Source organism: Nerophis ophidion, linkage group LG01 (assembly GCF_033978795.1).
Source record: "Nerophis ophidion isolate RoL-2023_Sa linkage group LG01, RoL_Noph_v1.0, whole genome shotgun sequence".
NCBI classification, from domain to species: Eukaryota; Metazoa; Chordata; class Actinopteri; order Syngnathiformes; family Syngnathidae; genus Nerophis; species Nerophis ophidion.
This window is the reverse complement of record NC_084611.1, coordinates 90,343,953-90,359,350: the sequence shown is the minus strand read 5'-3', so window position 1 is coordinate 90,359,350 and position 15,398 is coordinate 90,343,953. Positions and strand designations below refer to the sequence as shown.

Sequence of the window (15,398 nt, the reverse complement as noted above, 5' to 3'; positions counted from 1 at the left end):
TCCCAAAGACTCCTCTCCCTCACCCTCTCTCCCCGAGACTCTCTCTCGCCCTCTCTCCCTCTGCCCATGACACTCTCTCTCTCTCTCTCCCCCTCGCTCATATCCCTCTCTCTCGCCCTATCTCTCCCCCTGTCCCCAAGACATTCTCTCTCCCTCGCTAATATCCCTCCTTCTCCCCTTTTCCCCAAGACTCTCTCTCACTCCCCCTCTCCTATCCCTCTGTCCCCAAAATTATCTCTCTCTCGCTAATATCCCTCTCTCTTCCTCTCTCCCCAAGACTCTCCATATCTCTCCATCTCTCTTTCTCCCTCTCCCCATGACACTCTCGCTCCCCCTATCTCCCTCTCTCGCCCTCTCTCCAAGACTCACTCTCTCTCCCCCCCCGCTCCTATCCCCCTCTCTCTCTCCCCAAGATGCACTTTCCCTCTCTCTCTCCCTCTCTAAGACCTTCTACTTGTTGCCACTTGCTCAACCTCCTGCGCTAACTTGTTAACACCCCCCCCCTGCCCCCCCCTTCACCGTGCAAGCCTTGTGATTGGTTGGAAGGTGGGCAGAGTTTTTTCGGTCACATCTCCTCTGGAGGAGGAAGCTCCCATCACCAGGTGACATTTGTCGTTGCCAAGTAACACACACACACACACACTTTGTGTCAGACTAGACTCCACAGAAATTTTAGGAAGCTCTAAATCGGTGGAGTGCTTTGCAGTAAGGAGACATGCGGTGAGTGACCATGCAGTAGAATGTCAGGTGACACCAGTTTATTCAAATAGATCAGAAGGTCTCCAAACCTTTTCCCCTGGGGGCCACACTGAGAGAGCAAAGCTTGCAGGGGCCATTTTGATAGTTTTCATTTTCAAAAACGATAAATTAGTTTGGTCCTGGAAGAGTCTCAGTCATAAATATGTTAGAAATTAGTCAAATATTATTTTTATTATTATTATTATTAAACATAAATCTCTAAATCAACTTCAGGTCTATGTGTTGATATAAAGTAAAACATATTTTTAATGTTTTATGCCCCTTTTTTCAAAGAAAACTATGTGGCAAACACAAAATAAACAACAAAATGCTTCAAAATTGAATATTTAATGTATATATCATATATAAAGATGTATACATATGTTGGTATGTATGTGTATATACATATAAAACATTTTTAATACACATTTTTATGTATAAATATTTTAATTTATATATATATGCATACATACATATATCTTCCGCGTATCTGAGGTCGGGTCGCGGGGACAACAGCCTAAGCAGGGAAGCCCAGACTTCCCTCTCCCCAGCCACTTCGTTTAGCTCCTCCCGGGGGATCCCAAGGTGTTTCCAGGCCAGCCGGGAGACATAGTCTTCCCAACGTGTCCTGGGTCTTCCCTGTGGCCTCCTACCGGTTGGACATGCCTGAAATCCAGAGTCCATGGTTCTCTCCCAGGAAAAGGGTGGCGTGGTGAGATCGACAGATTGGTGCGGCGTCTTCAAAATGCGGACGCTGTATTGACTCGTTGTGGTGAAGAAGAAGCTGAGCCGAAAGGTAAAGTTCTCAATTTACCATCCTCACCTATGGTCATGAGCTTTGGGTTATGACCGAAAGGATAAGATCACGGGTACAAGCGGCCAATATGAGTTTCCTCTGCCGGGTGGCGGGTGTCACCCTTAGAGATAGGGTGAGAAACTCTGCCATCCGGGAGGAACTCAAAGTAAAGCCGCTGCTCCTCCACATGGAGAGGAGCCAGATGAGATGGTTCGGGCATCTTGTCAGGATGCCACTTGGGGCACGTTCATACCGGTAGGCCACGGAGAAGACCCAGGACACGTTGGGAAGACTGTGTCTCCTCGGCTGTCCTCGGAACGCCTCAAGATGCCCTGGGAAGAGCTGAACGAAGTGGCTGGGGAGAGGAAAGTCTGGGCTTCCCTGCTTAGGCTGCTGCCCCCGCGACCCGACCTCGGATAAGTGGCAAAAGATGGATAGATGATGGTTGGCAATATATTTATCTGTACAGTCATCTATTTATACCTGCACCTTCTTGCTCTTTTATCCTAATGCAACAACATTTCGTTCTTATCTGCACTGTAAAGTTCAAATTTGAATGACAATAAAAGGAGGTTTAAAGGCCTACTGAAAGCCACTACTAGCGACCACGCAGTCTGATAGTTTATATATCAATGATGAAATATTAACATTGCAACACATGCCAATACGGCCGCTTTAGTTTACTAAATTACAATTTTAAATTTCGCGTGGAAGTATCATGCTAAAACATCGCGGTATGATGACGCCTGCGCGTGACGTCACGCATTGTAGAGGACATTTTGTTCCAGCACCGTTCACAGCTATAAGTCATCTCTTTTCATCGCATAATTCCACAGTGTTCTGGAACATCTATGTTGCTGAATCTTTTGCAATTTATTCAATGAATAATGGAGACGTCAAAGAAGAAAGCTGTAGGTGGGAAGCGGTGTATTGCGGCCGCCTTTAGCAACACAAACACAGCCGGTGTTTCATTGTTTACATTCCCGAAAGATGACGGTGAAGCTTTACTATGGAACAGAGCGGTCAAGCGAACACGATTGGATTGGACCACACACACAAAGTACAGTGTATTATGCTGCGATCATTTCGAAAGATCGTGTTTCGAAGAGGGTCCCTTGCGAAGGGCAGAGATGGGCATTGCCACCACCCGTCGACTGGTGCTGAAGAAAGGTGCGGGGCCGACCTTCAGGTTGTACAGGTACGACCATATAATCTCACTAAAACACTAGTAACACAATAAGCAGATAAGGGATTTTCCAGAATTATCCTAGTAAATGTGTCTAATAACATCTGAATCGCTCCCACTGTATAGTCTTTTGTTTTTCTTTTTCTAATCCTTCACTCTCACTTTCCTCATCCACGAATCTTTCATCCTTGCTCAAATTAATGGGGAAATTGTCGCTTTCTCGGTCCGAATCGCTCTTGCTGCTGGTGGCCATGATTGTAAACAATGTCCAAGGCCTACTGAAAGCCACTACTAGCGACCACGCAGTCTGATAGTTTATATATCAATGATGAAATATTAACATTGCAACACATGCCAATATGGCCGCTTTAGTTTACTAAATTGCTATTTTAAATTTCCCGCAATGTGTCGTGTTGAAAACGTCGTGGAATGATGATGCTTATGTTGACGCGTGCGCGTGACATCACGGGTTGGAGGGGACATTTTATCCCAGCACTGCTCACGGCTAAAAGTCATCTGCTTTAATCGCATAATTACACAGTATTTTGGACATCTGTGTTGCTGAATCTTTTACAATTTGTTCAATTAATAATGGAGTCGTCAAAGAAGAAAGCTGTTGGTGGAAAGCAGTGTATTGCAGCTGCCTTTAGCAAACAAAACACAGCCGGTGTTTCTTTGTTTGTTGTGAAGCTTTAATATGGAAGAGAGAGCGAACATGTTTCTCTACCACATGTCAGGTTTCGGTGAGAAAATTGTGGTAATAAGTCGGCTCTTACCGGAGACATGAGCGGAGCTTGCGTCCTCCTGCAGCAGATGTCAAAGAGGCAGCTGCGACTTTCTTGGCTCCTCCATGGCTTCCATCAGAGACACTGGCGGTCACCACGCCCCTCCGACTTTCAGGTATGACTTTATAATCTCACTAAAACGCCAGTACCACAACAAGCAGATAAGGGATTTTCCAGAGGGCTTCACGGTGGAAAAGGGGTTAGTGCGTCTGCCTCACAATACGAAGGTCCTGCAGTCCTGGGTTCAAATCCAGGCTCGGGATCTTTCTGTGTGGAGTTTGCATGTTCTCCCCGTGAATGCGTGGGTTCCCTCGGGTACTCCGGCTTCCTCCCACCTCCAAAGACATGCACCTGGGGATAGGTTGATTGGCAACACTAAATTGGCCCTAGTGTGTGAAAGTGAGTGTGAATGTTGTCTGTCTATCTGTGTTGGCCCTGTGATGAGGTGGCGACTTGTTCAGGGTGTACCCTGCCTTCCGCCCGATTGTAGTTGAGATAGGCGCCAGCGTCGCCCCGACCCCAAAAGGGAATAAGCGGAAGAAAATGGAAAAAATGGATGGATTTTCCAGAGTTATCCTAGTAAATTTGTCTAATAACATCTGAATCGCTCCCACTGTATATATTTTTATATATATATATATTTTTTTTCTTCTTCTTCTTCTTTTCTAATCCTTCACTCTCACTTTCCTCATCCACGAATCTTTCATCCTCGCTCAAATTAATGGGGAAATTGTCGCTTTCACGGTCCGAATCGCTCTGGCTGCTGGTGGCCATGATTGTAAACAATGTTCAGATGTGAGGAGCTCCACAACCCGTGACATCACGCGCACATCGTCTGCTACTTCCGGTACAGGAAAGGCTTTTTTTATCAGCGACCCAAAGTTGCGAACTTTATCGTGGATGTTCTCTACTAAATCCTTTCAGCAAAAATATGGCAAAATCGCGAAATAATCAATTATGACACATAGAATGGAGCTGCTATCCCCGTTTGAATTAGAAAATCTCATTTCAGTAGGCCTCTAAGTCTCATCTGTATACTCTAGCCTTTAAATAGACCTCCTTTTTAGACCAGTTGATCTGCCACTTCTTTTCTTTTTCCCCCCCATGTCCCCCCCTCCCTTGCGGAGGGGGTCCGGTCCGATGACCATGGATGAAGTACTGGCTGTCCAGAGTTGAGACCCAGGATGGACCGCTCGCCTGTGTATCCGTTAGGGACATCTCTACGCTGCTGATCCGCCTCCGCTTGAGATGGTTTCCTGTGGACGGGACTCTCGCTGCTGTCTTGGATCCGCTTTGAACTGAACTCTCGCAGCTGTGTTGGAGCCACTATGGATTGAACTTTCACAGCATCATGTTAGACCCGCTCGACATCCATTGCTTTCGGTCCCCTAGAGAGGGGGGGGTTGCCCACATCTGAGGTCCTCTCCAAGGTTTCTCATAGTCAGCATTGTCACTGGCGTCCCACTGGGTGTGAGTTTTCCTTGCCCTTTTGCGGGTTCTTCCGAGGATGTTGTAGTCGTAATGATTTGTGCAGTCCTTTGAGACATTTGTGATTTGGGGCTATATAAATAAACATTGATTGATAGTCAGGAATAGGTGCAAAGGTCGCAGTACCGCCATCCGCCGCTAGGGGAGCTCCCTGTCCTGTTATGTTTGTTTGAAGAGAGAAGAAGTGAGCAGATTTACTCTCAAGATGCTGATGAGGAAATGACAACTATGTAAGTCATTTAAATGTTCGTTCATTAAAAAAAAAGTCTCTTTCGTGTTGTGTTTTTCGCGATAATACTCGGAATGTTTCCATTGTCGCACAGCTTTTTTTAATTTATTTTTCTTTTTTTGCCGGCCAGCTAGCATTAGCTGCGTGCTCGCTGTAGTTAGCTTAGCCGAGTAGCTAACTAGCAGATAAAGTCAACTTAATCCCACAAAACACACGATATAAAATGCATTTATTCCCACAAAACACCCGATATAAAGTCATTTTATTCCTACAAACTAGTCTCGGTGCTGGAAGTGCTGTTTAAATGTCCACAAGAGCATGAAAAGACGGCGTTTAAAAGGTCGACGAGATTAACGCAGAAATGTGCTTGTTGGGCGCCATAAATGTTAAATATTTGCCACTAATGTCCTCTTTAACTTGAATAAGTGTTCTACAACACTTTGTATGTTAAATGTAACACTTAGCTGCACTAACTGCCGGCAAAGGTCACCAAGTTATTTCTGTCTGCTGTTTATATAACATGTCACTCAACTGCGTACAAACTGATCAATAAGTCACATTTTATCACCACAAGTTCATGTAAAAAAAAAAAAAAAAGTCTCGAATGTCAATTTTGTGTATCCATCTGTACACTTAAATGAGACTACTTTGTACAGCTAGCCAGAAATTGTACTCAAGTAAGAGTACTGTTACTTTAGAGATGTATTACTCAAGTAAAAGTAAGGAGTAGTCACCCAAATATTTACTTGAGTAAAAGTAAAAAGTATGTTGTGAAAAAGCTACTCAAGTACTGAGTATCTGATGAGTAACCTGATTACGGCAACAAATAATGCACAGAAACATAAAAATAGCAATGAGCAAATTCAGAGCCAGGAATATCTCTTAAGCAACTAAAACAATAATATATATTAAATAATAGTACATTGAAATATCCATCCATCCATCCATTTTCTACCGCTTATTCCTTTTCGGTGTCGCGGGGGGCGCTGGCGCCTATCTCAGCTACAATCGGGCGGAAGGCGGGGTACACCCTGGACAAGTCGCCACCTCATCGCAGGGCCAACACAGATAGACAACATTCACACACTAGGGCCAATTTAGTGTTGCCAATCAACCTATCCCCAGGTGCATGTCTTTGGAAGTGGGAGGAAGCCGGAGTACCCGGAGGGAACCCACGCATTCACGGGGAGAACATGCAAACTCCACACAGAAATATCCCGAGCCTGGATTTGAACCCAGGACTGCAGGAGCTTCGTATTGTGAGGCAGACGCACTAACCCCTCTTCCACCGTGAAAATAAAATACAAAAAATGGCACATTGAGCCTCAATTACTTAACAGCACCATAGCCTCAGTAGGCATTGATTGATTGATTGATTGATTGATTGATTGAAACTTGTATTATTAGATTGCACAGTACAGTACATATTCCCTACAATTGACCACTAAATGGTAACACCCCAATAAGTTTTTCAACGTTTATCAATTACTTAGTAAATGACTAAGTCGAGGTGACCTACCTCATATATACATACACACACATATCATTTATACACACACATATTATATATATATATATATATATATATATATATATATATATATATATATATATATATACATACATTTTTATACAGTATATAATTTATATTTATTAATTTTGCCGTTTTTGTTGACATGTTAAAGGTGTTTTAATGAATATACAAGCATGTTTAACATATAGATTCCTATATTTCATGAAGACAAGAATATAAGTTGGTGTATTACCTGATTCTGATGACTTGCATTGATTGGAATCAGACAGTATAGTGCTGATAACGTCCACGTTTTCAAATGGAGGAGAAAAAAAGTTCCTCTTTTCTGTCTAATACCACATGAAAGTCGTTGGTTTTTGGCATCTTATTTGTCCAGCTTCCATATTGGTTTTTATACACTTTGCAAGAAATACATTGGCGTCAAACTCCGTAGCTTGTTAGTTTGTTAGTGCTGGCTTTCGGAGACTCTTATTTTGTTAGCGCAGGCGCGATGGAGCGGCACTTTTATTGTGAAGACAGGAACTGTGCGATCAGACTTTAGGCTTTTGACGGGAAGTACGGTTGAAATAAAGTGTCTTTTTTCCTTTACACTTTTGATTGATTGAAACTTTTATTATTAGATTGCACAGTACAGTACATATTCCCTACAATTGACCACTAAATGGTAACACCCCAATACGTTTTTCAACTTGTTTAAGTCGGGTCATGTGACTGCCTGGCTCTGTTTGATTGGTCAACGTCACCAGTGACTGCATGTGATTGGTGAAACGCAGGCATGCGTGGATCCTACTTTGAAGCTCTGTCATTAACCAAAACAAACATTAATAGACCGATTAAAAAAAGTAGCGAGTAACGAGCTGAATGTAGATAAATGGAACGGAGTAAAAGTAGCGTTTCTTCCCTATAAATTTACTCAAGTAAAAGTAAAAGTATGTTGCATAAAAACTACTCGTAGATGTACAATTTATCCCAAAAGTTACTCAAGTAAATGTGGTGTGTAAAAGAGTGTATGATGTCCGCTGCTAAACACATGTCTGCTCGACAATGAAGCATTTACAAGATGCGTTCTGAATACGCACTGCTGATTGGCTGTTACATCGCTCTTAATACGCACTGCTGATTGGCTTTGTATGTAACCAATCAGATGGTTGTGTGGGCGGGCCAATGCTGGGTGCTCACTGCTCAGACAGAGGCAGAAAGCAGAGCAGCTTGTTAAGACTTTAGAATACAAACTCGTTTGATACACCCTCGTACCGAACCGAAACCCCGGTTCAATACAAATACACTTACCCTTACACCCCTAGTAGAAATCTTTATTTATAATTGAATCACTTGTTTATTTTTCAACAAGTTTTTAGTTATTTTTATATCTTTTTTCCCAAATAGTTCAAGAAAGACCACTACAAATGAGCAATATTTTGCACTGTTATACAATTTAATAAATCAGAAACTGATGATATAGTGCTGTATTTTACTTCTTTATCTCTTTTTTTCAACCAAAAAATGCTTTGCTCTGATTAGGGGGTACTTGAATCAAAAAAAGGAGTCTATGGGTGTTATGAAGGTGTCTAAACTGGCTGAAAAGTGTATCAGGATAAAAGTGTTTTAATCGGTCGACGTGGATGATTATTGATATTCATGTGGTTCATCTTCACTGTGAAAATGTGCAACATTATTAGACTGCAGCTATCCATTATTTTTAGCATCAGTCGTATGTATGTATATGTATGTGTGAATATATATATATATATATATATATATATATATATATATATATTAGGGATGCACCGAAATGAAAATTTGTGGCCGAAGCCGAATAAAATTTAAACGCTTGGCCGAATACCGAATAATGAATGCAGTTTTTCACAATTTTTTTATATGGGATAAATAGCCTAGAATAAATATATAGACATGTTTTTCAAATAAAGTAATTTTTTATTGAATATTGACATTTTTTTAATATTCCAGTAGCCTTTGCTTTTCAAAAAAAGCACAAAGTTTTTCATTCATATTAGGCCTTCAAACAAAACATGCATTCCAAAAAAAAGATAAAGTGCATTAAAGTGGATAAACCCACAACAAATGAATTATTGTCCTTTTGGCAAAAGTCTGCCTAGCCACAGTAGATATGCTAATAATGTAAACAGAAGGCTCAAGTAAATCTCAATAAGTGTGTGCTTGTAACCTCATACACTTATACAGGTAGCCTACACAACAGGCTAATAATGTAAACAGAGGCCCCACTAAATCTCAATAAGTGTGTGCTTGTAACCTCATACACTTATACAGGTACACAACATATCCCAACGTCACTGCACGTTGGTTGATTGCGTCACCGCGTCAAAAAATTGCGTCACACGCCACTATTCGGCCTTGTTTTTAACTCAATCCACCGAAGGCCGAATGTGGCTTTTTTTGCCATATTCGGCCGAATATATTCGGTTACCGATTAATCGGTGCATCCCTAATATATATATATATATATATATATATAATATACACATATATGTGTGTGTATATATAGATATATCTACATACATATATGTGTATATATATGTATTATGTATATATTTGTATATACATAAATATACGTGTATATGTGTGTGTGTGTGTGTGTGTATATATATATATATACATATATGTATGTATGTATATGTGTATATATGTATGTGTATATATATATTTATATATGTATGAATGGAATGTGGAAGTAAGAAGTTTATGTACCCACTGATGTGACCATCTAGGCCCCGCCTTGTCATTGATTGACAGATGTGTCGGCCATGACGCTGAGCCGCCGCACCCTGGCCGTCGCCCTCCTGCTGCTGCAGTTGCGAGGGGCGGCGAGCTCGATGGACGAGGAGGACGGCGTGCCCGAGGAGTGGCTCCTGCTGCACGTGGTCCAGGGCCACGTGGGGGCGGGGAACTACAGCTACCTGCGGCTCAACCACGACGGCGCGGTGGCGCTGCACATGCGCAGCCTGACCGGCGACGCCGACCTGTACGTGTCGGACCAGACGCTGCGGCCCACCTTCGACGCCTACACACTGCAGTCGGCCACCTGCGGCCGCGACCTGGTGCTGGTGCCCGCCCACTTCGCCCGGCCCGTGGGCATCGCCGTCTACGGGCACCCGTCTCACCGGGAGAGCGAGTTCGAGATGAGGGTCTTCTACGACCAGACGCCGGCGGCGGACCCCTTTGACTCGGAGGCCTCTCGCAAACTGAAGAAACCCGCCGAGCCGTCCGGCGAGGACTTGGAGGAAGACGAGTCTATATTCTGGACCGTTCTCATCGGACTGTTGAAGATCATCCTGGAAATGTTGTTTTAAAGAAACCACTTCTAGGGACCTGAAGAAGCCACTCGTCTAGCTGCTATCGCACCAGGGGGCCGTTGCCATGACAACAGCGGTTTCTTCAAACGTGACGAAGACGAGCGGGTCGGTACTTCCTGGTGTCACTTCTTCTTTGTCCCAGGTAGCGATTAGCACGCTAGCACCGAGGTGGAGCGTTCCAACAGTGCCTTCACTTCTTCCATTTCCTGCTGAATTGAAGGAGGTTTCTTACAACAATAAAAGACTTTTGAAGTGAGGCCTGCTCACTCCTTTTATTGTGGAGGGAATTGTGTGTTTTTTTTTTAGCAACCAAACTTATAAAAGATTTGCAAACAAACTTTGGAATTTTTAAAGAATATTTTCAAAGAAAAAACTTTTTTTTTTGTAGATTTTTTTTAGGATGCCGTGACCATATATGGGCTGTTGACTACTTCCGCCCTCATTTGGAGGGAAAATACCAAATATAAGCGTTGGGCGATCCTGACCAATTCTAACCTATTGTTTAAAAGTTAAAGTACTCCAAATTACTGTCTGTGTTTGAGCCGTCCCTTTGTTCCACCCCTCTGGGAGGTGAGGGGAGCTGTGAGCAGCAGCAGTGGCCGCGCTCAGGAAATCCTTTTGGTGATTTAACCCCCAATTCTAACCTTTGGTGCTGAGTGCCAAGCAGGGAGGTCATTTTTGTAGTCTTTGGTATGACTCGGACGGGGGGTTTGAACTCACGACCTACTCAGAGCGGACAGACTAACCACTAGGCCACCGAGCAGGTTAGATGAGGCTCCGCCCACTAGATTAACTTGTGACTTTTTTTGAGAAAAGCAATATGTAACAAAACAAAAATCGATTTTTACCCCCAAAATATTTTAACCTAAAAATTTGTTGTAACCAAATAAATTATTTACTGCCCAAAAACACGTTTTTGAAAACTTGGAACTCATCTATGATGAGATTGTCCAGGGTGTAACCCGACTTCCGCCCGATTGTAACTGAGAGGCATCAGCACCCCCCGCGTCCCCAAAGGGAATAAGCGGTAGTAAATGGATGGATGGAACTCATCCATCCATCCATCTTCTTTCGCTTATCCGCGGTTGGGTCGCGGGGGCAGCAGCCTAAGCAAGGAAGCCCAGACTCTCCTCTCCCCAGCCACTTAGTCCAGCTCTTACCATAGTCTTCCCAACGTGTCCTGGGTCTTCCCCGTGGCCTTGAAACTATTTATCGCCCAAAAATTGCAGTCAAAACTATTTGTACTGAAAAAAAAAATGATTTGTATGTACAAAAACTATTTTACAATTAAAAAAGTGTAAACAAAAAACGTTTTGTATCCCAAAAAGTGTAAACAAAAAACATTTTACCCCCCAAAAAATTAACGCAAAATATTGTCACCCCAAAAAAAGGAAACTTTTTTTTCCACAAACTATTTGTTAAAATTTTGCAAACAAAAATATAGCCACAAAAAATTCGCAACCAAAACACGATTTGTAACCTCCCAAAAAATCCATAACCAATATTAATTTTTAGATAAATTTATATTTTGCTCATATTTTATCTTTACAAATCCATTTTTGTCTGGTTCCTAAAAATATCTATTTTAGGAATATTTAACTTATCAAATAATCATAATAACACTAACATTATCCATCCATCCATTTCTACCGCTTATTCCCTTTGGGGTCGCGGGCGGCACTGGTGCCTATCTAGGCTACAATCGGGCGGAAGGCGGGGTACACCCTGGACAAGTCGCCACCTCATCGCCAACACAGATAGACAACATTCACATTCATTATATTTTAGACAAAAGTCGAAACCAGGAAGCAGTCAGTTAACCAAACATTTTATTTACATTAAGGCAACAGTTCAGGTCTAAAGAGTCCATGTGTGTGCTAGACTAGGACCAGTTCTGAGGTCTGGGGTACACCAGGACTAATTCTGAGGATCATGCCAGTCTGGGTTCAACAAGACTACTTCTGAGGATCAAGCCAGTCTGGGGTTCACCAGGACTACTTCTGAGGATCAAGCCAGCCTGGGGTTCACCAGGACTAGTTCTGAGGATCATGCCAGTCTGTGGTTCACCAGGACTAGATCTGAGGATCATGCCAGTCTGGGATCCACAAGACTAGTTCTGAGGATCATGCCAGTCTGGTTCACCAGGACTAGATCTGAGAATCATGCCAGTCTGGTTCACCAGGAATATATATGAGGATAACGCGAGTCTGTGGTTCACCAGGACTAATTCTGATGATCGTGCCAGTCCAGGGTCCACAAGACTAGTTCTGATGATCAAGCCAGTCTGGGGTCCACAAGGCTAGTTCTGATGATCAAGCCAGTCTGGGGTCCACAAGACTAGTTCTGATGATAAAGCCAGTCTGGGGTCCACAAGACTAGTTCTGATGAACATGCCAGTCTGGGGTCCACAAGACTAGTTCTGATGATCATGCCAGTCTGGGGTCCACAAGAGTAGTTCTGATGATCATGCCAGTCTGGGGTCCACAAGACTAGTTCTGATGATCATGCCAGTCTGGGGTCCACAAGACTAGTTCTGATGATTATGCCAGTCTGGGGTCCACAAGACTAGTTCTGATGATCATGCCAGTCTGGGGTCCACAAGAGTAGTTCTGATGATCATGCCAGTCTGGGGTCCACAAGAGTAGTTCTTATGATCATGCCAGTCTGGGGTCCACAAGAGTAGTTCTGATGATCATGCCAGTCTGGGGTCCAAAAGACTAGTTCTGATGATCATGCCAGTCTGGGGTCCACAAGAGTAGTTCTGATGATCATGCCAGTCTGGGGTCCACAAGACTAGTTCTGATGATCATGCCAGTCTGGGGTCCACAAGAGTAGTTCTGATGATTATGCCAGTCTGGGGTCCACAAGACTAGTTCTGATGATCATGCCAGTCTGGGGTCCACAAGACTAGTTCTGATGATCATGCCAGTCTGGTGTCCACAAGACTAGTTCTGATGATCATGCCAGTCTGGGGTCCACAAGACTAGTTCTGATGATCATGCCAGTCTGGGGTCCACAAGACTAGTTCTGATGATTATGCCAGTCTGGGGTCCACAAGACTAGTTCTGATGATCATGCCAGTCTGGGGTCCACAAGACTAGTTCTGATGATCATGCCAGTCTGGGGTCCACAAGACTAGTTCTGATGATCATGCCAGTCTGGGGTCCACAAAACTAGTTCTGATGATCATGCCAGTCTGGGGTCCACAAGACTAGTTCTGAGGATCATGCCAGTCTGGGGTCCACAAGACTAGTTCTGAGGATCATGCCAGTCTGGGGGCCACCAGGACTAGATCCTAGCCTCATGCCAGTCTGGGGGCCACCAGGACTAGATCCGAGCCTCATGCCAGTCTGGGGGCCACTTCAATGCGGTTGATCCTCAGCACCGTCTGAGGTTGGACGATAATCTTCTTGCGCTGGAAGCGGTGTCTCTTCCAGAACACCATGTGGACTTTGGGCCAGGACTCGGTCTTCTCGATGACGGTGGCCTCGACCCGGACCAGCTCCTTCCCCAGCAGAGGCCTACCGACCAGCGTGAAGTCCTCCGCCCCGACCAGCAGGACCTTCTCCATCCGGATCCGCTCGCCGCAGTCCGCGTCGATGTGGTTCTCGATCAAGATCAGGTCCTCGTCGGTGACCTTCCACTGGCGGCCGGCGAAGTGGACCACCGCGAACAGGCGACCGAAGTCCAGGCTTTCTATCCGCCGGTTGACGGCCCGCAGCAAGGCGGCGTGTTGGCGCCGCTGATCCTCCTCCGGCGGCAGCTTGCTTTCCGGCCACGGAGGCACCGACAAGGAGGTCCGCGGCACTCCGTCCCCGCTAACTGAGCCCTGAGTTCGGGCCGAAGCGAGAGAGAGGAGAGGCTTCGTGGACGTCAACACCTTGGATGTCCTCCATAGCGCCCCGACGCCTCTGCTCAGCGCCATCTTCACCGGAAGTGGGGAAAGATCTCTACCGGAAGTAGAAACACTTTTGAGAATACGATCTCTTCAATCAAGATCAAATTTGGTTTATTTATAAACGATGGTAACATAAAAATGTTTGTAAACATTATTATAATCGTAGTGATTTTTTTCCTTTTTTCCTACATTTTCATTACATTTACTGAATTATGTCTTATTATATATTTATATAACTTTATTATTACTTTTAATATATTCAACTACATTTGATTTTATACTCAGTTTTTGTATTTTTTCTATAAAATACTATTTTTAATCCACATTTTGAATTATTTCTTATATGTTTATATCTTTATTATTACTTTTCATATACACGACTACATTTGATTTTTACTCATTATTTGTGTATTTTTGCTGTAAAATACTACTTTTAATACACATTTTGAATGATGTCTTATTATATATTTATATAACTTTATTATTACTTTTCATATACTCAACTACATTTGATTTTATACTCATTGTTTTTGTATTTTTTCTGCAAAATACTATTTTTAATTCACATTTTGAATTATTTCTTATATGTTTATATCTTTATTATTACTTTTCATATACACGACTACATTTGATTTTTACTCATTATTTGTGTATTTTTGCTGTAAAATATCAATCAATCAATCAATGTTTACTTATATAGCCCTAAATCACTAGTGTCTCAAAGGGCTGCACAAACCACTACGACATCCTCGGTAGGCCCACATAAGGGCAAGGAAAACTCACACCCAGTGGGACGTCGGTGACAATGATGACTATGAGAACATGATACTGTGAAAGATCAATCCATAATGGATCCAACACAGCAGCGAGAGTCCCGTTCACAGCGGAGCCAGCAGGAAACCATCCCAAGAGGAGGCTGATCAGCAGCTTAGAGATGTCCCCAGCCGATACACAGGCGAGCAGTACATGGCCACCGGATCGGACCGGACTACATTTAATTCACATTTTGAATGATGTCTTATTATATATTTATACATCTTTATTATTACTTTTCATATACACGACTACATTTGATTTTTACTCATTATTTGTGTATTTTTGCTGTAAAATACTACTTTTGATTCACATGTTGAATGATGTCTTATTATATATTTATATAACTTTATTATTACTTTTCATATACTCAACTACATTTGATTTTATACTCAGTTTTTGTATTTTTTCTGTAAAATACTATTTTTAATTCACATTTTGAATTATTTCTTATATGTTTATATCTTTATTATTACTTTTCATATAAACGACTACATTTGATTTTTACTCATTATTTGTGTATTTTTGCTGTAAAATACTACTTTTAATTTACATTTTGAATTATTTCTTATATGTTTATATCTTTATTATTACTTTTC

The 15,398-nt window shown here is 42.7% G+C and overlaps 2 protein-coding genes across 3 annotated transcripts; one reads left to right on the top strand and one right to left on the bottom strand.

The window, feature by feature from the left end:
* Positions 1-5,086: 5,086 nt before the first annotated feature.
* Positions 5,087-10,363, top strand: lg01h6orf120 (linkage group 01 C6orf120 homolog). Of its 2 annotated transcripts, none has more exons than XM_061915613.1 (2): positions 5,087-5,223; positions 9,529-10,363. In XM_061915613.1, the coding sequence occupies exon 2, from the start codon at positions 9,540-9,542 to the stop codon at positions 10,083-10,085; it is 546 nt and encodes a 181-aa protein (XP_061771597.1). In that variant the 5' UTR covers positions 5,087-5,223; positions 9,529-9,539; the 3' UTR covers positions 10,086-10,363. The 2 variants fall into 2 exon arrangements, with proteins under 2 accessions (XP_061771597.1, XP_061771608.1); XM_061915624.1 differs by having other exon boundaries at positions 5,094-5,223; positions 9,504-10,363.
* A 2,891-nt stretch (positions 10,364-13,254) lies between these two features.
* On the bottom strand, positions 13,255-14,040 carry mrpl21 (mitochondrial ribosomal protein L21). Its single transcript, XM_061915599.1, has one exon. The coding sequence runs from the start codon at positions 14,011-14,013 to the stop codon at positions 13,429-13,431; it is 585 nt and encodes a 194-aa protein (XP_061771583.1). The 5' UTR covers positions 14,014-14,040; the 3' UTR covers positions 13,255-13,428.
* Positions 14,041-15,398: the final 1,358 nt, after the last annotated feature.

Coding starts and splice junctions, on each gene's coding strand:
- lg01h6orf120 (XM_061915613.1), top strand. CDS start 9,540: ATGACGCTGAGCCGCCGCACCCTGGCCGTCGCCCTCCTGCTGCTGCAG.
- mrpl21 (XM_061915599.1), bottom strand. CDS start 14,013: ATGGCGCTGAGCAGAGGCGTCGGGGCGCTATGGAGGACATCCAAGGTG.